The following is a 25748-nucleotide window of genomic DNA, read 5'->3' on the forward strand; positions in this document are numbered from 1 at the left end:
CCCCTCTTCCCAGCTAAAGCCTTTCAAAGGTGAGGAGAAGGCAAAGCCCTTGTCTGCACAGCAGCATGCTCATCATCTCTGGAGGACAGGACTGCTTGATTTCTCTATATAGATCTGTGGGCCATAGGGGCCCTGATGCGCTCAGCCCAACGGCACCTCTGCAGCCAAACAATACATGGCCCTCTTCCCCCTGCCTGTGTTTGGTGTGTAATCTACTAATGAGGCAGTAATCTACAACAGGCAGTTCCAGGGGCCTGCAGCTCCCCTCATCTCTGGTATGGAGGTTCAGCCCACAGAGACAACACATCCCAGGATTAGCTGGGGATGAGGCATTGCAGGCTGGGACCTACCATCTCTGCAAGGCTTTATTCAATCATAGAATCATAGAATATCAGGGTTGGAAGGGACCTCAGGAGGTCATCTAGTCCAAACCCCTGCTCAAAACAGGACCAATCCCCAACTAAATCATCCCAGCCAGGGCTTTGTCAAGCCTGACCTTAAAAACCTCTAAGGAAGGAGATTCCACCACCTCCCTCAATAACCCATTCCAGTGCTTCACCACCCTCGTGGTGAAAAAGTTTTTCCTAATATCCAATCTAACCTCCTACACAGCAATGTGAGACCATTGCTCCTTGTTCTGTCATCTGCTACCACTGAGAACAGTCTAGATCCATCCTCTTTGGAACCCCCTTTCAGGTAGTTGAAAGCAGCTATCAAATCCCCCCTCACTCTTCTCTTCTGCAGACTAAACTACCTGTTGAGCCCGACGATCTAGCCAGCTTTCTATCCACCTTATAATCCATTTATCCAGCCCATACTTCTTTAACTTGCTGGCAAGAATACTGTGGGAGACCGTTTCAAAAGCTTTGCTAATGTCAAGGAATAACATGTCCACTGCTTTCCCCTCATCCACAGAGCCAGTTCTCGTCATAATCAGTCATTATCTAGTATTAGATGAAGGCAGCTGCAGTCTTGGTGCTCCCAGCAGTTACCAGATGTGGCCCCTGGTTAAGGCTGGCCGTGAGCTAGGGTGAGCTGTGGTAGTGATTGTTGCAGGTCTCTCTCCCATCCCCTCTCACTGAGTCAAGGCTGCCAGTCCCGCTCCCTGCAGCCAGTTCAGATGATTTGCAAGGTGCCACTTGTCTCCCTGCAAACCCTGAGGAGAGGCCACCAAACCCATTTTTCTGCTGACCTTTTACAGCCATTCCCAGTTAAAATGAGTTTTCATCTTCCAGGTCGGGCCAGTTTGCAAAATGCAGCCAGCGTGATGAGCTCAGGCAGCTGCAGCAGACATTCCTGCCCTTCTAAAGGCCCATAAAGGAGAGTTTAATAGAGAATTCAGACTGCCTCCCACCCCTTTCCCACTCCTCTTCCTCCCCCCTTTCTTGGCTTTTAGGTGAGCAGAAACCAAGCTGCTCCTGCTGATGGGGTTTTTTTTCTGTCTTAGTGCACAGCAACTGCAGTTTCCCAGCTCAGCTCCACTGCCTGCTAAGAGCTCAGTCGCAAATCAAGTAGAAAGTGCCCCTTAGCATGACACCCCACCCCCGAGAGAACCCCTGAGCCAGGTGCTCCATTGTCCGGTGGAGCTCTCCTACCGGTGAGTCCCCATGCCTGCTCCAAGGACAAGAGATGGAGTGCTCCAGTGGATAAGGCGCCAGACTTGGGATCCAGGAGATCTGGCTTCGTGCTCTTCCACTCACTGGTTGTGTGATCTTGGGTGAGACACTTCACTTTTCTGTGCCTCTGTTTCCCTCCCACCCTTAAGCTGTCTTCTTTATTTAGACTGTAGGCACTCCAGGGCCGCGACTGTCTCTTGCCATGTGTTTGTACAGGCTGTAGCACAATGAGGCCTTGATCTAGTTGGGACACCCGGGGCTACTGTGACACAAATAAATCATAAGGCTGAAAAATGTCAATTTTTCCTTCTATTTACAAACGGATCTTCAGCATTTTACCTGGACCTCCCGGGCGGGGCACCCTACTAACACCTAATATTCTGCAGCAAAGGATTCAGACACTGGATTTTGGCTATGCTATTTTTAATGCCTTGGCCAGAGGCCATGCTGATTGGATCAGTCCCGAGGCACCTGATTTCTCTCGGTGCAATACCCAGGCTGCTGGGCACACTACATGGGCCCTCTGTCAGTGCTTGTGCCAAAAGGCCCCCTCTAAGCAAGCCCCAGGCCAGAAGACGCTTTCAAATGATTACTATTTTACTGAACAAGTTTCATTTTGGATACACACTTTGGATACGAGCATGTACACAACTGAGCAAGAGAGAGTGAATTGCAGCCGGTGGCAAATTCTGAAACCCCATTCCTTCCCCCAGCAACAAATGAGGCTCCAGGGTCAGCCCACCCCCTCTTGGCTTGCATCTCTGTACCCTGTCTCCCTCACCTTCATCCCCTGGTGCCATTCCTATGCTCTGAAGGGGACAGCTACATCCCACCCCACTGGGTGGGTCCATCCTACTGATGTCGTGGCAGGGGTCATGTCATATTCATGCCCTAGCTGCATTTACTGAGCTCTTCCAGTTGAATTTCACCCCCCAGGAACGGTCAGTTTCATTGCACTCTTTTATTTACAGAAAACACAGCGATAAAGCATTAATTTTGTTTGTTTTTAGCAAACCGCCCGATCAACTAATTTAATTTTTTTTTTTGGCACAAAGAAATGTCACAGGTGTTACCAAACAACCATGGATCAGCAACCAACTGACTGCCCAGCCCAATAACACAACTTAAACGAACAGACGTATCGAAACGAGATTGAAAAATGAGGAGGTTATTCCACATTCAGCTAACAGCATAACCTGCTCAGAACTGGGAGGCAAGGGGAATTATTCTCAAGGGGACACCACCATTCATAAATTATATATATATATATATATATATCTCTTACATCGTAAAAGTAAACAGTGCAAAAGTACAGTACCCCGGGTACCCTTCGGTATGGAAAGCTTGAAGCTTGTTTTATACAGTGTGTGTGTGTGTGTGTGTGTGTTTTGTAAACATTGTTACCCAGCCGCACTTCTAGCTCTTGCTCTGAGACACCCCATGCCCTTGTGTCCAAAGCGCACCATGAGCGGGAGCTGTCTGCTCGCCGTAATGCCTTTGAGATTCCCATTCAAGATTTAGTGCAAATTTTGGAGAGAGAGAGGGAAAAAAATAAAATCAAATAAGGCAACAGTTAGAAACAGTCCGTATCAAAAAGAGAGCGCAATGCCTGGGTTACGAGAAGGGCAGAAAGTCCCTCTCTTCCACCAGGCTGATGGAGAGATTCTTCAGCTCTTCCTCCGAGCCCACCATTTTGTAGCCAAGCTGCGCCAGCACCTGCTGGCAGGCATTCTGAGTAAACTCCACAATTTCATAGGAGAGGCGGAACCGCCATTTCTCTGCTGTCGCTGCCGAGTTCCGGACGGTCCCATACTTGTGTTTGGCTGAGGACCTGTCCCCTCTTGTATTGTTTTGTATCCATCGCTCGACGTTGCTGTCCATGGGAATACCCAGGAAACCGTAAATCTCCTCAGTCTTTTTCATGGGATTTCTGGCCAGGTCTTCGTACCTTACCAGCATGTATTTGCCCTTAAGCCAAGGTGGTCGGTTTAATCCAGTGGATACAGAGTTCAAGAAGTCCTCGCAGACCGTGGTGAGCTGGGTCACATCCAGGTTGTAGGGCTTCCTACCAGTACCATCCCAGATCCTCCAAAGCCTGTAGGTGTCTCGGAAGGTCTCGCTTCTGGAAGCCAAGATACCTCTGGGGTCCCTCACCAGCTGTATAACCTTCAGGTTTAGTCTGGGATCCTCCACCAAGGCTCTGAGGTCACTGACCTCCGGCACCCGCACTGTTTTGATGGCCACATGCCCATGCTCTTTGCATGACTCAGTGGCCAATGTCAGGTTCAAGGTGCCACACTTTTTCACACAGTCCCCTTCCTCCAGGTGGATATCAATGGGCCCCAGTGATTCACAAACAGGCGGCGAGCACAGGGCCTTGCTGGCGCCCCTGCGGAACAGCCGGTCCGTCGTATGGTTCACCGGCTGGGGTTTGATGTAGTTCTCGAGAAAGTAGAGGTCGCAGTCATAAAGGCTCCTCAGCAAGTCTCTGCTAGCGCCCAGCATGACCCGCCTGTCAGTGGTGCTCTTGCTCTGTGTCAACTTTGGGATCAAGGTGTATTGGACATGGTAGAGGGGCTCAAATAAATAGAAGACATCAAAGTGCTGGTTAAACAACTGTCCAACAAAAGAGGAGCCGCTCCTGGTGGTGGCCAGGATCAGAACGTGCGTCTTTCTGGAAAGGTTATAAGCAAAGGTTGGGCTCTCGTCACATAGTCTGTCAGCCGACTCAGTCTCTTGGCTCAGGCTGCAGTTCATGGGATTGGGGACGGGGCAGCTGTGGAAGGACTTGGCTGTGAAGGTTCGGATTGCCGTGTACTGGATCGCGATGGATGCCAAGGCTAGTAGGAGGACAGCCTTCCAGGAACATTGCATGGCTGGTCACCTTCATGGAGCTTCTTTTCAGGTTGTCTTAGTATCTGCAACACAAAGAGAGGTCACTAGATGAACAGAGAATATTGCTCAGGACCCGGGTATTCCCTGCACTGAATGGAGGTTGGACTGTGAAATGACAAATAAGGCCAGTAAGCATGCTAGCAAGGTGGATATCAGCCATAACCATGTGGCTCAGGGAGTCATTCCCATGCTACGCACCTCCCTATCCTATCCCATCAAGATGAATGAACATTAAGGCACATCCTGCTAGCCTCAGAAGCCATATCCACAGAGAACTTCAACCCAGGAAATAGGGTCCTTCCTGCATAAAATGTATGGCTCTCAGCTCCCTCTGTGCCTTGCACCTGAGACTGTGGGGAAGGAGGCGAGCAATTGCCCTGGCTACACTATGGACATACCTTCCTGTGCAGTCAGTCCAGGGGAGTTCACGGCAGCTGCGCAAACTCATGGAATCCAATAAACAGGCTGTTTGCTGTGCCATGTATGTAAGTCACGCCATCCATCAAAGTCACTAACACCCAGTCCTGGTAGGACTGCAAGAACAGGGCGGGGGACCTAGAGACCGGGTGAGTCCATCTTTCTACCAGCTGGCAGTGCAGTAGAGTGACCAGTGTGTGCCAGCATGTGCCTGCTCAGAGTGAGGGAAGTGGCAGCACCTTCACCTCTCTTTCCTAGAGCTGCTAAAGTCCCCCCTGGCCAGGGTAGCTTGGTGAACCTGAGTCACTGTGCAGAGCCCAGATTCAAGGGATTTCAGCAAGCTGGATGGGCCCGACACAGCATTGTGGGCTCCCAGATCCAACATGCTTTTCTAGCTGCCAATCCTGCAAATCCAGCCTGGGATCTGACAATCAAACTAGATTCTTGTCTTTTCACACCAGTGATAATGGTTCTGCCATCAGTTGCTGCTGTGCAATTCCACCACTGTCAGATTCTGTTCTCAGTTGGAGTCCCCATGAGCTGGGGCCAATCCTGTGCCTAGATACTACGGTATTGGGCATATTAGAAATAACACGCATACAGCACACGTTCTCCCCCTCTCTGGGCTATCAAGAAAGACAGCACCACAGACCGAATGCAAGGCACTTTGCTGATACATGGCAGAGCTCCTGGAGCTGGGCACATTCCTTTCACTGCCAATGGGAGCTAGAGCCCAGAATGAGCAGCTCCCTAGAAACAGCTAGAAAAATGGATTGTGGCTGATGTGGGTGCAGGGCTTGAGGGCAGCCATGTGGCCATGTGCTCCAATACAGACATGACAACAGGGGATATTTGCCAGGAGTGGAGGATGATTGATTGAGGCAGTGGAGGACGATGGTTTTCCTGCTTCTGCTCACTGCAGCAAATAAAACTGCTGAAAGACAGTTTATGCTGGAGGCCACTGAACTTCCCTTCTAGAATCACAGAGCCAGCAAACAGAGCTGTAAACGGGAGTTTGAGGGGGAGTTCTGTTGGAGGAGAAGGTATTTGTAGCTATTTCTATTTGTAGAGGCTGGTAGGGGAAGTCTGCTGGGAGAGAAGCTGAGCCCTGATTAGGGTGCGGGGCTTCTCTGACTAGGGGTCCTATAAAGGTAGCCAGCCAGTCAGGCAGCAGCACAGACAGCTGCAGCAGCATAGAAGCCAGCAAACAGAGCTGTCAACAGGGGAGTTTGAGTGGGAGTTTGCAAGGGGAGTTTGTGGGCAAGACTAAGAGAGCCAGGCAGAGGAACAGACAGGCTAGTGAAGTCTGGCAGTGTTTTGGTGCTCGTTGGGGGTTTGTTTTGCTGTGGGTGGTGTTGGTTTGGTTTGGTTTGTGTTTCCTGGACTAACAGGACTTAGGTGAGAAGGCGATGACAAATACAGAGGCAGCAGTGGGAGTGACCCAAGCAGTGAAAGACACAATGAAGATGACTGGATGTAGAAGCTGTGGCATGTACAAGATCCTGGAGGGGGTACCTGAAAAGAGTTTCGTCTGCATGAAGTGCTGCCTGATAGAGCTGACAGAAGAAAAGATCCGAGGCTTAGAGATGCAGGTGGAAACTCTGGTTGAGTTTAGAAGGGGGTTTGAGTGGATGATGGAGCAAAGACATGAGGAGGCTGAAGAGAAAAGCTTAGACTTACAGATGGAAGCAGAACCAAAGAACTCTGAGGGGAGACTGCTGGGTGAGGAAAGTGGACAGTGGAGGCATATGACTAACAGAATCAGGCAGAGGAAAAGACGGGCTAGTGAAGGAGAAATAGAGCTCAGGAATAGGTTTGCGGATTTGGAAAATGAAGAAGGGGCACAGCAGGTGGTCACTGAAGGTGAGAGGGCAAAGAAAAAGAGAAGAGCAGCTAGTCCTATAGGAAGAGGGCAAGAATCAATGGAGATAACACCAAATATGAGCCCCAGGAGGATACGGGATGGGTTGCAGAGGATTGCAAGGGACAACAGGAATCGAGAGGACTTGCAGCCAGAGGGAACAGGGGATAGACTGCAGAATCGCACCATCACCAGGAAAAGGCAGGTCTATGTGATTGGGCACTCCTTACTGAGAAGAATAGACAGGCCTGTAACCAGAGCTAATCCAGAAAACAGAAGAGTGTGCTGTGTGCCAGGTGCTAAGGTATGGGATGTGGACCTGAGGCTGAAGAGGATCCTAATGGGAGCAGGAAAGAATCCACTGATTGCCCTTCATGTGGGAACAAATGATACGGCTAGATTCTTGCTGAAACGTATCAAGGGAAACTATGCCAGGCTGGGGAAGACGCTTAAGGAAATCAAGGCTCAGGTGATCTTCAGTGGGATTCTGCCTGTTCCTAGAGAAGAGCAACAAAGTTGTGACAAGATTATGACTATCAACAGATGGCTCAGGAAGTGGTGTTATAAGGAGGGCTTTGGGATGTATGGCCACTGGGAAGCATTCATGGACAGAGAACTGTTCTCTCGGGATGAACTTCACCTGAGTAGGGAGGGAAATAGACTTCTAGGATGGAGGCTGGCACAACTGATCAAGAGAACTTTTAAACTAGGAATTTGGGGGAGATGGTTGGGAGATGTCCAGGAAATCTCCACGCCGGATTTTAACATTGAGAGGGAAGAAAACAAATTACGAAAGGATACAGCCGTGGGTAGGAGAATGGACATAAAGAGGAATAGTAGTGTACATACCAGTCTAATAGGTGATACTGGTGGTAGAATGTCTGTGCCTAATCGGGTAAAGAATGTGAGCGAAGCCAAATGGCAAAAATTAAGATGTTTGTACACTAATGCGAGAAGCCTAGGTAACAAAATGGAGGAACTAGAGCTACTGGGGCAGGAAGTGAAACCAGATATTAAAGGGATAGCAGAAACATGGTGGAACAGTAGTCATGACTGGAGTACAGGCATTGAAGGGTATGTGCTATTTAGGAAAGACAGAAATAAAGGCAAAGGTGGTGGAGTAGCATGTATATCAGTGATGACGTAGACTGTAAAGAAATAATAAGTGATGGAATGGATAAGATAGTCTGGGCAAAAATCACATTGGGGAAGAAAGCTACTAGAGCCTCCCCTGGGATAGTGCTTGGGGTGTGCTATAGACCGCCAGGATCTGATTTGGATATGAATAGAGACCTCTTTAATGTTTTTAATGAAGTAAATACTAACGGGAATTGTGTGATCATGGGAGACTTTAACTTCTCAGATATAGACTGGAGGACAAGTGCTAATAGTAATAATAATAGGGCTCAGATTTTCCTAGATGCGATAGCTGATGGATTCCTTCACCAAGTAGTTGCTGAACCAACAAGAGGGGATGCCATTTTAGATTTGGTTTTGGTGAGTAGTGAGGACCTCATAGAAGAAATGGTTGTAGGGGACAAACTTGGTTCGAGCGATCATGAGCTAATTCAGTTCAAACTAAATGGAAGGATAAACAAAAATAGATCTGTGACTAGGGTTTTTGATTTCAAAAGGGCTAACTTTAAAAAATTAAGGAAATTAGTTAGGGAAGTGGATTGGACTGAAGAACTTGTGGATCTAAAGTCAGAGAAGGCCTGGGATTACTTCAAGTCAAAGTTGCAGAAACTATCAGAAGCCTGCATCCCAAGAAAAGGGAAAAAACTCATAGGCAGGAGTTGTAGACCAAGTTGGATGAGCAAGCATCTCAGAGAGGTAATTAAGAAAAAGCAGAAAGCCTACAAGGAGTGGAAGATGGGAGGGATTAGCAAGGAAAGCAACCTTACTGAGGTCAGAACATGTAGGGTTAAAGTGAGAGGCCAAAAGCCATGTAGAGTTGGACCTTGCAAAGGGAATTAAAACCAATAGTAAAAGGTTCTATAGCCATATAAATAAGAAGAAAACAAAAAAAAGAAGAAGTGGGACCGCTAAACACTGAAGATGGAGTGGAGGTTAAGGATAATTTAGGCATGGCCCAATATCTAAACAAATACTTTGCCTCAGTCTTTAATGAGTCTAATGAGCAGCTTAGGGATAATGGTAGGACGACAAATGGGAAGGAGGATATGGAGGTAGAGATTACCACATCCGAGGTAGAAGCCAAACTTGAACAGCTTAATGGGACTAAATCGGGGGGCCCAGATAATCTTCATCCAAGAATATTAAAGGAACTGTAAAAGCGGCAAAGAGTCCTGTGGCACCTTATAGACTAACAGACGTATTGGAGCATGAGCTTTCATGGGTGAATACCCACTTCGTCAGATGCATGTTATGGAAATTTCCAGAGGCAGGTATAAATGTGCAAGCAAGAATCAAGCTAGGGATAATGAAGTTAGTTCAATCAGGGAGGATGAGGCCCTCTTCTAGCAGTTGAGGTATGAACACCAAGGGAGGAGAAACTGCTTTTGTAGTTGGCTAGCTATTCACAGTCTTTGTTTAATCCTGAGCTGATGGTGTCAAATTTGCAAATGAACTGAAGCTCAGCAGTTTCTCTTTGAAGTCTGGTCCTGAAGTTTTTTTTGCTGCAGGATGGCTACCTTTAAATCTGCTGTTGTGTGTCCAGCGAGATTGAAGTGTTCTCCTATAGGTTTTTGTATATTGCCATTCCTAATATCTGATTTGTGTCCATTTATCCTTTTACGTAGGGACTCTCCTGTTTGGTCGATGTACATAGCAGAGGAGCAATGCTGGTGTATATTACATTGGTGGATGTGCAGGTGAATGGACCAGTGATGGTGTGGCTTGGTGTTCACTCCCTTGGTGTTCACACCTCAACTGCTAGAAGAGGGCCCCATCCTCCCTGATTGAACTAACCTTGTTATCCCTAGCCTGATTCTTGCTTGCATATTTATACCTGCCTCTGGAAATTTCCACTACATGCATCTGACGAAGTGGGTATTCACCCATGAAAGCTCATGCTCCAATACGTCTGTTAGTCTATAAGGTGCCACAGGACTCTTTGCCACTTTGACAGATCCAGACTAACACAGCTACCCCTCTGATATTAAAGGAACTGGCACATGAAATTGCAAGCCCATTAGCAAAAAAATGTTAAGGAATCTGTAAACTCAGGGGTTGTACCGTATGACTGGAGAATTGCTAACATAGTTTCTATTTTTAAGAAAGGGGGGGAAAAAGTGATCTGGGTAACTACAGGCCTGTTAGTTTGACATCTGTAGTATGCAAAGTCTTGGAAAAAATTTTGAAGGAGAAAGTATTTAAGGACATTGAGGTCAATGGTAATTGGGACAAAATACAACATGGTTTTACAAAAGGTAGATCGTGCCAAACCAACCTGATCTCCTCCTTTGAGAAGGTAACAGAATTTTTAGACAAAGGAAACGTAGTGGATCTAATGTACCTCGATTTCAGTAAGGCGTTTGATACCGTGCCACATGGGGAATTATTAGCTAAACTGGAAAAGATGGGGATCAATATGAAAATTGAAAGGTGGATAAGGAACTGGTTAAAAGGGAGATTACAGCAGGTCCTACTGAAAGGTGAACTGTCAGGCTGGAAGGAGGTAACGAGTGGAGTTCCTCAGGGATTGGTTTTGGGACCAATCTTATTTAATCTTTTTATTACTGACCTTGGCACAAAAACTGGGAATGTGCTAATAAAGTCTGCGGATGACATGAAGCTGGGAGGTATTGCCAATACAGAGAGGGACCAGGATATCATAGAGGAAGATCTGGATGACCTTGTAAACTGGAGTAATAGTAGTAGGATGAAATTTAATAGTGAGAAGTGCAAGGTCATGCATTTAGGGCTTAATAACAAGAATTTTTGATATAAACTGGAGATGCTTCACTTGGAAGTAACAGAGGAGAAGGACCTTGGAGTATTGGTTGATCACAGGATGACTATGAACCGCCAATGTGATATGGCTGTGGAAAAAAAGCTAATGCAGTTTTGGGATGCATCAGGCGAGGTATTTCCAGTAGAAATAAGGAGGTGTTAGTACCATTATACAAGGCACTGGTGAGACCTCACCTGGAATACTGTGTGCAGTTCTTGTCTCCCATGTTTAAGAAGGATGAATTCAAACTGGAACAGATACAGAGAATGGCTACTAGGATGATCCGAGGAATGGAAAACTTGTCTTATGAAAGGAGACTCAAGGAGCTTGGCTTGTTTAGCCTAACCAAAAGAAGACTGAGGGGAGATATGATTGCTCTCTATAAATATATCAGAGGGATAAATACCACAGAGGGAGAAGAATTATTTAAGCTCAGTACCAATGTGGACACAAGAGCCAATGTATATAAACTGGCCATTAGGAAGTTTAGACTTGAAATTAGACAAAGGTTTCTGACCATCAGAGGAATGAAGTTCTGGAACAGCCTTCCAAGGGACACAGTAAGGGCAAAAGACATATCTGGCTTCAAGACTAAGCTTGATAAATTCATGGAGGGGATGATATGATGGGATAGCCTAATTTTGGCAATTAACTGATCTTCGACTATTAGTGGTATCTATGCCCAGTGGCCTGTGATGGGATGTTCGATGAGATGGGATCTGAGTTACTACAGAGAATTCTTTCCTGGGTGTCTGGCTGGTGAGTCTTGCCCACATGCTCAGGGTTTAGCTGATCGCCACATCTGGGGTCGGGAAGGAATTTTCCTCCAGGGCAGATTGGCAGAGGCCAGGGCCGACTCCAGGCACCAGGTGCTGGGGGCGGCAGTCCAAATGGGGCGGCAGCCCGTGTCCTGCGGCGACAATTCGGCGGCAGCTCCGCTGCTGTTGCGGCGGCAGCAATTCAGCAGCGACTGCTTGGGGCAGCCAAATTGGTAGAGCCGCCCTCGGCAGAGGCCCTGGGGGGTTTTCGCCTTCCTCTGCAGCGTGGGGCACGGGTCACTTGCTGGAGGATTCTCTGCACCTTGAAGTCTTTAAACCACGATTTGAGGACTTCAGTAGCTCAGACATAGGTTAGGGGTTTGTTACAGGAGTGGGTGGGTGAGATTCTGTGGCCTGCGTTGTGCAGGAGGTCTGACGAGACAATCAGGAGGTCAGACCCTTCTGACCTTAAAGTCTATGATTCTATGATTCCTTTGCTACCTCCAGAGCTGGGCCTGGGCCTCTTGGTGGAAGCAGAGCTCGGCAGGAGTCCAGCCTGGTGATGAGGGGAAGCAGCAAGGTTTGAGTGCACGCTGAAGCAGGAGACGTTCAATGTCTGGGGTGGAGACAACTGTTCATAGAACCAAACTATTGGAAAACAAACAACATGAGAACCAACCTGCCACCATCCCTGCTGCCTCCCACATTCAAATGGAGGGGGTGCCCAGCCCCACTCTCCATCATCCTGCTGTCACAACCGCAGCTACCTGCCCGGCAGCTTATTATTTCATTCTGCTTTATACTTTTTTTGCAGTGATTTCCTCCTTGTTGGCACTGGGGGCAATAACTAGACACGCCTCCATATTGCAATAATAATAGCTAGCTCGTACACCTGTAGATCTCAAAGACCTTTACAAGGTGGTCAGTATAGTTATTGTACAGATGGGGAAACTGAGGCACGGGGCAGCAAAGTGAATTGTCCAAGGTCACTCAACAGGCCAGTGGCAGAGTCAGAAACAGAACACACATTTCCTGAGTCCCAATCTAGTGCACTATCCCCTAGGGCACATGGTCTCCCTTACAACAGCTGATGGTGACGATGAGGATGACGACACCTCCTCCTAAATTGTCTGATGTTTTCAGCAGCTTGTGGCAGACTTTATAAGACATGGACCAGGCAAGGGCCTGATCCTTCCCAGGAGCGTCTCAAAGGGAAACCTAGAAAGTCTGGCAAAAGGGGGTCAGTGGCAGAACCCCCTAGAACCCAGTAGTGAAGGTGGGACAGGGTGTGCAAATGGCAGGGGCAGTGAGGATGTGACACAGAGGCAAGAGCAGGTGAAAGGGGAGCACCATGAGCAAAGGATGGAGAGGCTGAAGAGTAGGAAGTATTTCCTGTGGGTGAGGCTGTGGCCCAGCCCCCTTGAACAGAAGAGGTGGAACCCTGTGACTGTGGCCCATGTGGCCTGCTAGGCCCCCAAGCAATGCAGCATGTTAATATTGGAAACAGGCTTTTAAAATATTTAAAATATTTTGAATATTTAATATTTTAAAGTCCTGTTTAATGAGCTGGATAATGTAGGCCCCTCCCCCTCTGCACCCTGGGGTGTCTGTGCTGGTTTGTGGTCTGAACTCAACAGCATCCGCTTGCTCCAGGGGCAGCCCAGCAAGCAGCTGATGCTCACCCATAACGGTACTCTGAGCTCAGCCAGGGGAAGAGCATGTACAGGGGCTGGAGCAGACGGGAAGGGGGGTCAGCCCTGGCCAGCAGCTGCCACAGCTCCCCTGCTCTCCTACATACTGTTGTCTCTCATAGCCTTGGCTGCAGCCTGCCACAAAGCATTGGCCCAGCATGCAGCTTTCCTGCTGCCCGCAGGATAATCTGCTCATCTGCTCGCTGGTAGAGCAGGTAAATTGGAGACAGCTGTGACGCAATTGATCCTATTCTTCTCTCTCGTGAGTAGCTGTGAACCAGGCTCGGGCCATCTGCTCTCGGTGTATGGATGGGACGGGGCGTGTGTGTGTGCACACGCATTGCGTTGCAATGAAGGGTATCTCTGTGTACACTGGCATTTGTGTCCATACGTGCACAAGGGTGTGTGCACACACAACTAAGTGGTCACACAACCAGATTCTCCTCCCTCACTTTGGGGGGGCCTATCTACCCTCCCCTGTCCCAGACGGCTGCCCAAGGAGAGTCTGAAATCAAACTCAGATGGCTAATGCTAACTGCAGTGACCAAGCCAGTCCACCCTGGAGGGTAGCAATGGGGCTTAGATGCTTCCCAGCCTCAAGCTTCCCTCTACGAGCTTCCCCGGGGACTCTTTTTCCTCCTGATTTAGTGCTTTACACATACATCTCACAGAACGTGCCTCCGGGTAGCGCTGTGCATTTGTAGCTGCAGCCCTGGGTGCACATCTCCATCTGTGAATAAGGCTCTGCATGTCAGTGCATATGTGTGTCTCTGAATGACTTTCTGTATGCCTTTAGCCATGACACACATGATTATGTGTGTATGTAGGCCCCCATATGTGCTTGTGTGATCTGCACATTAACAATTAAATTTTGCCGTGATGGGTGCTATAGAAGAACCATCGGCAGATGGGTCTTTGCATGTACCGGTCTCCGGGTCTCTGTGAGAGTATGGTGCACATGCCTGCATCTTGCTGCCTGTACAGCCATGTGTCTGCATATGCATAAGTGAGATGCCATAGGACTTTGAGGTTCTAATCAAAGTGCTAACCAGTAACTTCAGGTAAAACCAATTTAATGGACCCAGATATTTTCAAATCACTCAGTGATATTAGTAGGTCCCTCTGAGGGTCTCCCCTCAGCCAGTTCCTCCTCTTCTTTCCTCTCTTTTAGACACACAGACTCACTCTCTGATCCAGAGTAACAGCTCTGAGATTTTCCTGAATTAACCCATTGTTCCTGTACACCTAGCAGAACGGGGAGGCCTGTTTCTCTCTCTCTCTCTCACACACGCTCTTCCCCCCCCCCCCCCCCCACTCCCTCCAGCGGCATGCTGGCCACTAAAACCCAACACCGCTGGCTCCTCTAGTACCAGCTAAGGGACAAACACTGGGAGGGGATTTCTGAGTTCTAGCAGGGAGCTGAACTGGCCAGCCCAGCTTTAGTATGCAGGGCCTGTTCAACCACAAAGCTTCTGTGGCTTTAGCATATTAAAATTCCTGACAGGCTGGGAAAAGCACAAAGTTCCTGGTGATTTTCCCCCTGAGAGGTTTCTGCTGTTGGCGGCATGTGGCACACCCATCACCCTGACGTGCCTGACTCTCAGGAGATGCTGCGAGCATCGTTCGCTCTGAAACACAGCGGGGGTGGGGGGATGCTTTGCTAAGCATGGAGCCTAGCTTAAACCCCCAGTGTTTTTACTCTTGATTTTGTTTAATGACTGAGCCCAGCTCTCATAATCCTACATGAGGCTCGGGCATGTTTTTCTGGGGGCGGGATGACTTGGGGCATTGGGAATGGGGCAAGGAGCCCTTCACCACCACGTCAAATCCATCCCAACATAGGTGCTGGAACAATTTTTAAAATTGTTAAAATTTAAGCTGAAAGTTATTACCATGTATTTGGTTGTTAGTACTACTTCAAGCCAGGGGTTCAAGTCAACCCCTAGTTCCAGCATCTGTGCATCCCAGGCTGACTGTGACCACAAGTTCTTCCTCTCTGATAGCTGTTTGGTGGCCCCTAGGAGAGAGGAATTGGTGGCTTTCAGTTCAACCCCCATTGGGCAAGTGTCCATGATCACATGATCTGCACAATTACTAAATTTCGTTCTTCCAGACAGCCTGAGCAGGGGGGCTGAGGACTCTAGGGCAGGGCTGAGCCACAGTGATGGTGCAAAGCAAAGTGTGCCCTGCCCTTGTCCATATTGAACCTGTTCTGGGGCTAAACAGGAGGATCAGGTCTGGACCTAGCACTTTTCACCAGTGTTAAATATATACCCACACTTTGTTTTAGTACAGTTTTCTGGGCTGCTGCCTGCCAGTGCCGTGCTGTGTCTTGGGGGCAGGGAGATGCAAGATGTATCCACTGGTGATCCTACTATACACTAGCCTTGGCACATCAGTACTCACCTTGCATAGGGAGGCTGCCCCAAAGGGACCCAGGCACCAATGTATCCATACAGGAAATCTCACAGCTTCTCTATTCTCCAGTCGAACCTCCACCCCCACCCACAGAGAAATCTTTTGGACCCACCTATGTCCTACCACCTCTTTTCTTGCTTCCTCCAACTCCTCCCACCACAGCCTTCACCTCTGCATGTTCTTCCCGTGCTTCCCCAGCCACACGCCCATCGCACCATTCCAGTTACTAAGGCTCATTGTTCACAATTAGGAGAGATGAAGGGCAAGACCCTGGCTTGCTCTCTGCTCCTGGTCCTGTGGAAAGGGAGGCTCACACGCACACGGCTCTCAGGCACAGCAGCGTCTTTGCCAAATAGCCGTATTTAGCTTCAGTTTTCTATATGCAATATCCAAGCAGAGAACTCTCCATTCCCCTCTGGTGGCCACCAGTTCTACTGCGGCCTCCTAAAAGGCTCGGAACTTTCTTTCCTTTCTCCTGGAATATACTGGGGCAGGTGTGTCTTATGAGCGTGGAAAGTGAGGGATATACCAGGCCGGCCACAGCCACACAGAGCGAGGCCAGGTGCTGAGTAGGCTTCCTGAGCCTAGGTTCTACCACTAGACCTGAATCCTGACCTGCAACTCAGTCGGTTGTTCCATTCTCGGGTTCCCCAAACACACACATAGTTCTGCTGATGCTCCTCGCTCCTGACCTGCAGCACCCCTTGCTATTTCAGCTATGCCAGGTTGTACTGGGGAGAGGGGGAGAGATTTGTATGGACACACATATGAGACCAAAAGCAAATCTGAAGCCCAGCCTGGGCAGCACTCTGGGGGAGAGTCTATTGATTGCAGGTGAGTGGCCTGCCTGAATTGTGACCTCTCTGTGCCCCCTTCATAGGACTCAGCACCCACCAGTCTGGCAGGCTGTTCCCGCTTGGCCTGTTGCAGACAGTGGAGAGCTGCTGGGGTGAGGTCTCCAGGACGCCTGGTTTGCATTCTGAAAGAAAGTGTGATGTGCCTTCCCTCCCTTTGCCCAGGGCCAGGCCCTCGTGCCTCCCAGCAGCAGTGATTGTGTCACAGTTACTTCAGCAAGAGAGCTGGTCTCAGCATCAACAGCCCTATTGCATGCTAGTGGGTCACTGTCAAATCTAGAACAAGCAACACTCCATCAAGGCCAGCTCAGCGCAGCCAGGGAGAGGTGATTCCCCAGCAGGGACCGGCACGGCACAACACCTACTAGAGCATCTCAAGTGGAAGGCAGGGCCAGTTCAATGCAACTCCTACCAGCTGTATAAAAGAAACTCCTCTGCTCTCTCTGAAACTGGTGCCCTCTTAAGCAGAGATGCTTTCATCATCTAAGGACTTGCCTGGACATCCCAGCCTCCCCGCCCCCAGCAGGGTGAGGATGGGGAGGGTCCACCTCCCAATCCTGCACTGATTGGGTTTAGTCTAACCCCAGCAAGGAGATGGGAGAGTCTGTGCTGCAGCCCCTCCAGATGTAGAGGTGGGATGGGAAGCAGTGAATGAGGAAAGGCAGGCAGCCCCCAGAAAGGCCAGGGGATGCTCCTCTCTCCAAGTGGCTTGGCAGGGCTGTGACTGAGACCACTCCTGGCCCCATGGCACTGCTGTTCCAGACAGTGCTAACCCACCGACACGGGGGAGCTGCTGGAAAGGGTGGGCATCACTTTCCATACAGATTTTTCCTGGCCTCCACTTGCCAAACACAGAGCCTGCAACCAGGCTGCTGTAACAAACACCACCAGAGGGAGAGACAGACACACCCCAGCTCACTACACCGAACACACAGCACACCACTGCAGGAATACATGCATGAGCCAGGGCTCGAATGTTCAGAAGGGCTCAGCCCCCATCCGGGCAGCCAGACTTTCAGAATTGCCCAGCTGCCATTTAAGCACCGTAATCAGAAGAGGTCGGCACATTGCACACCGAGCTCTTTTGGAAATCTGCCCATTGGTGTCGCAGGGGCAGCAGCTGGGGGCTGAGCACTTACAAGAATCTGGCCCATATTTAGGTGCCTAAATGGGAGCTGAGTTCTTTGGACACTCCAGCCCCACTGGTGGGTGCTCAGAGCTTGGAAATCTAGCCCTGCTTTCTTTGGAAATGTGGCCTCACAGGTGTTGCTACACTAGGTTTATTTGTCTAGAATTTCCCGCCATTGGTCCCCACCTCCCCACCCCCAACGGCAGACACGGGACTGATGGGTGCCCGGATTGTACACACTGTGCCCTGTGGACCTGGAGTTAGATGATGTGGTGGTAGAAATGCCAGCACCCTGTGTAACTTGGTGCGGCCACTGGTGGAGCTAAACTGCTAGTAGCAGCAGCGGGAAATATAGCCATTGCCGGGGCAAAGCCTTTCCCAGTCCTGGGAGCTGATGGTGTAACCTCGCCAGGGTTCTCCAGCTCTGGAAGGTGCAGCTTTCCAGGGCCTCCCTCCGCACTCGTACCCAGCCCCCTCCCACAGCAGGCTACTGTCCCCACTCTTCCTGGCTTTACACACCCTATGTCAAAGCCACCCTCCTTCCAGCTGAGGGAGATGGGGCTGTTTGGAACTGTTTGGTGCTGAAGCTATAGACCCGGGGTTTCCCCTGGGTGGGTGGAGCTCAAGGCTCTATCTCTACCCAGCTGGGGAAGGAGATACTGGGGTGGGGGAGTACAGAGAGCTGTCCCCACCACCTGGGCCTGCATGCTCCCATTGTCCTCTTTATATGTGAGTTGTTTTTACACCTGACAGTGCTATGCGTGGGCTGCATTGCCCCAGTACACCAGCTACAAGCAGGGAGGAGTGACCTTTCATGTGCCAGGAGTGCCCAGCATGCGGACCTGAACTCTGCCCTTCCTTGTCCTTTGTTCATGGCCCTGATCTCCCAACACCTGCCACTACTACCAGGAAGGGCTCTAGGCTAATTCAGTGTTGCCAACTCTTGTGATTTTTTTGCAAGTGAGAGGATTTTTGCCACGGCTGGATCCCATCGTGTGGTGGTGAGGGAAGCTCCAGCCCACTTGGGAATTTCACCCTTGCCTGTGGGAAACCCTTTCTTATTGGTCCCCTGCCCCACTGACCCACCTCCTGGGGAAGAGCATCCTATCGGTGCAGCTGCAGGAAGAGCTCACTGCTTCCCCCCACCGCACCTCACAAGAGCCCACATCAGTCTCAATGGAGAGGAGAAGGGAGCAGAAAGATCCCAGCAGCTCAAGGAGGCTCTGCTCCCCTCTTCTCTGCTTCACTGCCATACCCAGCCTGGAAGTGGGAGAAAGACCTAGCTGCAGCCAACCCCTGTCACACCAGGGAGAGAGAATGAAGAACCCCACAAGCTGCAGGAGGGGTAGAGGTGAGGCTGGGGTTGCGGACCTGAGCTGGGGGTTGGGGAGACAACCAGAACTGATGCAGGGACTGAAGGGACAGGATTGATTCGGAGGCTGGGTGGACAGAATAAATTGTGGGGCAGAGGATAGGCAGGCGTGGGAGTGAGAGTGCCTGCACAGGGGGCCAGAAATCACCTTGCCCAGTAAATTTGAGATAGTGGCCATTGCTAATTGTGAATTCAAAAATCAAATGACAGGCCAAAAACAATACAATTTAAAAAAAAATCAGTTTGGGGCCAATCTCATTATTTTGTGGGCCTGACTCCTGATTTCTGAACCTTTGGGGTTGGCATTCCTTCTCCCTTGACCTCTGAACACTGTCCATGATCACTTCAGGCCCACGCTGTCCCCAGGGTGCCATGCAATGACCAGTGGTAATTGTAGCAGGATGCTCCAAGCCATTCTTGGCCCTGGGATATGGACAGTGCAAATTTTAAAAGCAAAATTCCCCTCCTCACCCCGGATTCCCACTGCCTCATAGGAGGGGGGTTAAAGGCAGTGAAGCACCCATGAAAGGAGGCAGAGGTGGGTGGAAACACCTGCACCCACCTCTCCTGGTTGGCACAGCTACCCTGCAGACAGAGTGCAGGCAGAAAGCCAGCCTGGCAAACCAGGAGATTCAGAGATCAGTGCAATGAATTAACCTGAATGGTATAAGTGAATTACCCTCAAACAGAGCAACAAGTGTGGCTGGACACCCCAAAGCCCCTGGGAGGGCGTCCCCGAGCTAGGCATTCTCTTAACAAGTTTGATGCTACTGACTTGCTTTTAAAGCTCCATAATGGGAGTGCACAGCTGTATGCTCCGATCATGGCTGATCTCACAAACTAAGCAGGTTGCATCTGGTCAATAGAAAACGCAAGCTGCTACAGTGATTGATGTAGGGGATATTCCGCTCTCTGAATCTGCTGAGCCCGATGTTCCAGCCTGGTGCTAAGGGATGCTGTGCAGCTGGAGGTGCTGTCAAATGTCCTGTGATCATTCAAGAGCTCATGTCGCTTCTTTGAAGGTGGGGTGTGTCTCCCACGCATCACCCTATGTCCTGATCACATCCCAATGCAGGTTAGTCCATTCTGCTGCCTTAAATTCCCTCGGTCTACAGGAATCCTTTTTCCCCTGCCCTAAAAGGTTGTGTAGTGTTGCTGTGCAGCTACCTTACTTGTTGCTTCTCCCAAAAGGTGGCTGCACCCCGTGCAAGTGAAGTAATTCCCGTGGTCTGTAAAGTACTTTGGATTCCTCTAGAGTGGCATATGCTTTAAAATTGATGGTGTTAATACACGATTATTTTTATTATTATTGCTGTTAGGAAGGTTACTGAAGCTCCTGGGGGTTACGTTTTGTGGTTGCTCACTCCTCTTTTGGTGTGTCACTGAGGCTGCTCGCCTCTCTCTCCCTCTCACTATTTCATGCTCTTGGCTTTGCTAGCTGGATTTGGGTGCCCCAGCCTCTTTCAGCAGCTCCTGCCTTCCCATCTATGCAATCCCTATGAAATAGAGGGCTGTATTGAGGCCCGGCTCACTGATGAAAATAGGGCTAGCGGGGAAAGGAGATGGGGGGAAGGAGAAGATTCAGATAGCCACCAGGTGGAGAGGGACTGTGCAGTTAGGGCAAAGGGTTGAAAGCCAGAGGCACCTGAAGACAGTGGAGATGTCGCATCACACCATGCGCAGCCCTACTGAGGCCCAAAATAAAAGCCAGCCACCTTGCTGACGGCCTGTTGCTGCAGCTGAGGGAAGGAGTGAAGCAGGAGCCCTTCACTCCTATGCAGTGGAGCCCTGCACCTCTCCCACCACAGTGGGTCTGGATGGGGACTGACCCCTCTCTGTAGGTGTGCAATGTTGCCACCAAACATTGTGTCTACCCCCAAAACTGATCACAATGAACAAGTCTGTTTCCATGGAAACCATAGAGTGACTCAGGACTTTGGGACCAGCTTGGATCATGATTGCGAATATCAAATGCTCAGGGAGATGTAGGGTCCTGTAGTCTGAGAACGAAAGGGACAGCGGCATATGAACTGCAGTGCCGACACACCCCTGGCAGGCAGTTACGTACACACACTTACACAGATACACAGGGTGGTGCACACGCACAACCATATAAAATCCACTCCACCAGTCTACAGCCACGAGCCAAACCCCTTCCTCTGACACTAGCGTTACTGCAGCAGCTGGGAGTCATTAGTGCAGTAGGCTTCTCTGGGGGCACGCACCCAAAAACCCAGACCCACCCCAAGGCCTAGCCACACTTGTGCACAGGGGCCACACCCACCCGTACCAACCATTATGCCCTTGCTGCAGTTCCCTTTCCCTTTACACAGTCTTAGCCCAGCTGCCCTACCCCTGACCCTGTAACTAAGAATAATTCAGTAGCACTGTCTCATCATAGCACCTTCCATCCCTGGAGCCCAACACACTCTCCAGGCAGGGTGGAGTGTTACTATCCCTATTTTGCAGAGAGGGAAGCAGAGACATGGAGAGACCAGTAGTGCCTCTTCGTGGCGCTGGCCAGTTAACGGGCCAGCAGGGCTCTCACTTCGCAGGGCTGTTTCAGTAGGAGCTCACCGCTCAGCCACAGCAATTAAGTTGTAAGATTGCAAAACAAAGACCAGCAGGGACCAGCAGTCTCTGGTTCTGCTGCTTCTCGACACCCCATGGTTGAAGAATGACTTTGTTTCTTAAAACAAACTGTTGAGGCCATTCAGACAGGGGAGACGGGGTCTTGATGGGGTTTAATTCTGAGCACCAGGCTCAGCCACGGTGCCTTAGTCAGATTTGAGTCTCTGGAAATCTGTAGGGCCATTGGGGTGACATATGGCCACCTGGGACAGCTCTGCTGGAGCTGTTAGTATCTCCCTCTACAAGCTGTGCCCCACACTGCTCTGCAGGAGCAAAGGGGGCTCAAACTGGGAAAGCTGGTCTTAAAATAACAGGAAGGAGCCATTTCCTACCGACCCCTTACTGGTGGCAGACATCCACCTCTAGGCACTGCAGGGGACCCAAGCATGTGCAGTATCTGTCCCAGCACCTAGGCACAGCAAGACCAGTCAAGATGAAAGTGGGGAGGTGACCCATATTGCCATGGAGTAGTCTTGCCTCTTCTTTAGTCACACAGGAATACAGCTTCTCTACAAATCCCAGCAGGGTCAACGCACCCTTCACTTTCCTGAAGTGCTAAGGTGAGCACCATGCAGTCCCCTGGGTGCGGGCCCTTCAGATGGGACCTTAAAAGCTGAGCACCTGTCTATTCCGTGTGAAAGATTCCACGGCACCTTTCCTAAGGGTAGGGCGTCCTTGCTCTAAACCTTCCTTACTCTTACGTGGTGCATTGTTCATCCACCAAGCTGCCTCCTCCACCCCAGAGGTGGCTGTGGGATCCTTTAGGATGAAAGGCACCATCAGAATGTACAGTAGGACAATGTGCCCTCCCCCCCCCCCCTTGAAATCCTCCATGGTGGTTTCTGACTGTAATGAATTTTTTTTTAAGAGCCATATTTTTCCTGGCACAGGCATTTTGAGCTAATTAATTGTTGGCAACAAACTCCAGCCTCAACCAACCCAAACATTTTCCTATCACAACAATCAACCTGTATCTAGTTAAACCTCTGCACAGCATCTGCCTTTCAGTCTGTAACTGTCTGGCTATGCCTGGTACAGCTTCTCCTGGCTTCCAGCTTTCTCTGAACTGTCCTCCAGCCCATTCTATAGATTCACACCAGGAGCTTCTCTGGCTATTTGAAAGCTCATTATAACCTCTTTACAGCAATGCCCTCTTTCTATCTGTCTGTCCCATGACCAATTTGTTCATAGGGGCATCCGTTCATCATATTTCAATGGGTGGTGCTTTTATCCCAGCAGTTCTCATCTCCTCCTTGGGACCCCCATGAGGTAAGAAAGCAGCATTGTCCCCATTTTACAGATGGGAAACTGAGGCATAAAGAGTCTAAGTGACTTGCCTAAGCTCACACAGGGAGTTTCAGGGCATAGCAGGGACTAGAACCTGGAACTCCACTGAGCCGTCCCTCCTCCCCCTGCTTCCCCTTTTCAACAAATATTTGGGTCCTTCAAAAGCCCAACCCCTTAACTATTCAGCATTCCTGTACGGAATCTCCATTTTAAAAAGTCCCTCAGTTTACACTAGGCTGGGTATTGGTGAGAGCTTTTCCCTCAACCTCCTTGTCCCTCACCTGTTTCAGGTAGTTCAGACCAGCTTGGGACTAAAGGATGCTCCTGCATCCAGTTATATAAGCAACTGATTGTTTCTAGCCTCTAAAGTCCTTCCAAGAACTACAAATACTCAAGCAAACCAGACACAGCTGCACAAAGGGACAGGGAGTCTGGCCTCCTTGTGGTATTAGGGAAACTATTCCAAGCAATGGCGATCATTTATAAAGAAAAGGAAGTCTTCACCGAGGCTTGTTTCTATCGCCAGGTTTTGATCAAGAGGTTGTTAAAACCCACTTGTAATTGCTTCCCCTTTTGCCCCAGAGGGAGCTCCTAAGGGTTAATATCCCAGGACTGGTGCCAGTGTGGACCTGTGAATAGAGGAAATCCAAATCCGGCAGGAGAAGGGTCTGTGCAGAGAGAACAAAGGTCTGAGAAATAGGAATGGCTGGAGAGATGACTCCGCCTAGGCACTCCAAGTGATTTTTCATTACCCTGGAAAGTTGTGGCAGGTAATGCTAAGGAAAGGGTTGCAAGAGCGGGAGAGTAGATAAACAGCGGACACCCCATGACCTTTGGGGCAGGTAGGAAGAAGGAAGTAGCCAATGGGGCATTCCCATGGAACCCTGCCCAGTGCTTGGTATGGCTGGGGAATAGGAAATCTTCCTACCCTGCTGCCCCATGCCTTTACTCTGGGGAAGAAACGGCACAGCTCAAGTGCCCAGGATTTCTGCACAAGAAAGAAATCCGCTCCATGGGACTCTGAAGTCTTCTGCCCTGTGTGACCTCAATGCAACCTCCCAGCTCAGCACAAGGCAGGCACTTACTAGCATTTTGGTACCGTTGCTAGCATTAAGGGTGATAAGTAAAGCGCCCCCGCCCCACCCTCTAAGCACCCATCACTGAGCCGCCTCACTGCCCTGAGTGGGAACCATCCACCATACACTGATGCCACCCTTTTAAATTGGTATCATCCCCATTCCTCTCCCCTCAATGGGAATTGCCTCCCCATCCCTTTGCTAAGGGATTTCTTCCTCCGAAATACCTGGCCATGGCCTGTGGCAGGCTACTGGCTGGCTGGACACCCTGGTCTGAGCCAGCACAGCAAAGCCCATGTTCAAGTGCAGTTTCCCTCTTGCAAAAATGGGGATCAGCCCTTGCCTCCCCCCCCCAGTACGGGGGCTCAGCTCTCACACCCTACACACTGCCCCCCAAAATGGGGGCTCAGTCCTGGCCCCCATGCACTGGCCCCCCAAATAGGAGTCGCCCCCACCCACCGTTGCTGGCTCTCCTGGGAGGAGCAGCCGGTGAGCTCTGCTCAGCTGCCCGGGAAGGAGGGGGTCGCACATCCGTGCCCAGCCCGCCCCCGCAGGAGCCGGAGCGGCCGGGTTCGCCCCCATCCACCTACCTGGGGATGAAGTGCGGAGCCGCTCCGGGCGCAGCGGCAGGAACTCCCGGCAGCTCATTGAGCCAGGGCGGCTGCTGGCCCCGTCCTCCAGCCGCAGTTCAGGCTCCCTCCGTCCCGGCGAGCAGCAGCGGCGGCAGCATCCTTCCTGGCGGGCTGAGCCCTCACTGGCCCCTCTGCATGGCCCAGGGGGCAGGCTCGGCTCCGGGGGTCCCTGCTGCCCTGCCCCCTCCTGCTGCAGCCAAGGGGAACAGCTTCTACAGAGCCGGGCACAAGTTGCCCCCCTTCCCTGGCTGCTCTGGGGCGGACCAGCCTCCCCCGGTCACTGAGAGAGAGCGAGAGAACCAGGCACCTGGGGGGCGCTTCAGCAGGGGCTGCAATGGGGACTCATGCCTGTAACAAGCAAGATAAATCCTACTGCTGCCTGCGCGGAGACCCCAGGGAAAGCAGCAAACGAGGCATGGGGTGCAGGTCCCACTGTCCACGCCCCTCCAGCTCAGCTCCCTCCTGCCCCCCTTGCAGCCCCTGAGTCCCTCTTCCAGCACAGCAGAGTCCAGGATGTGAGAGCAGAGCCTCTCTCTCTTTTCCTCCTTGCACAGCTTTTCTCAGGCTGGCAGCTGCTCTGGGCTTGAGCTACAACTGCACAACAAGCAGCCTGCTCAGTAGAGCCAAATATGCAGCCAGCCCCCCTGTCTCACTCTGTCATCATCCCCACCCCTCTCTAGGGTTAGTGCACAGCCCATGCTCTGCACTGCCTCAGTAGGTGAAACATCCCCCTTCCAAATCTCTAGTCTGGCTTCCTTCCTTCTACTTTCAATGGAGATTGGCAGCAGGAGAGCCAGACGAATCTGCCCAGGGTAAGTCAGTGGCACTAGACCTCAGCATTAGCTGCTTTGTTCTGCCCAACCAGCAGAGAACTTTTGTGCTTCCAGATAAGTCTTCTCTCCATCTTAAAGGGGCCAGCCCACTAAAGATCTTCACGCTCCGTTTATATAAAAATCACTCATTGCTGTTTCTGGACAGGAGCGAACTAAATGAGGAAAGCCCCTCCTAGGTGCGGGGTTGGGAGAACAGTAACCTGGCCCTGCTTTCAAGCAGAGGCAGCCAACAAGACAGACTGGGTTGTGAATTTGTGATGTGAACGAACATCCATTAGGGGTTAAGCTGAGACTCACTCAGGTCTCCAACTGTGAACTGACAGAGCATCATTTCGCCATGCCACTTGCTTGCCTCAGGCCAG

At 50.5% G+C, this 25748-nt stretch overlaps 1 protein-coding gene across 1 annotated transcript; it reads right to left on the reverse strand.

The window, feature by feature from the left end:
* Positions 1-2215: 2215 nt before the first annotated feature.
* CHST1 (carbohydrate sulfotransferase 1) lies at positions 2216-25159 on the reverse strand. The gene is made up of 2 exons (XM_084631959.1): positions 24512-25159; positions 2216-4534 (listed from the first exon to the last, which is right to left on the reverse strand). The coding sequence occupies exon 2, from the start codon at positions 4488-4490 to the stop codon at positions 3231-3233; it is 1260 nt and encodes a 419-aa protein (XP_084488085.1). The 5' UTR covers positions 4491-4534; positions 24512-25159; the 3' UTR covers positions 2216-3230.
* Between the last annotated feature and the right edge of the window lie 589 nt (positions 25160-25748).

The sequence above is a fragment of the Lepidochelys olivacea genome (genome assembly GCF_965140295.1).
Source record: "Lepidochelys olivacea isolate rLepOli2 genome assembly, chromosome: 6".
Lineage (NCBI taxonomy): Eukaryota > Metazoa > Chordata > Testudines > Cheloniidae > Lepidochelys > Lepidochelys olivacea.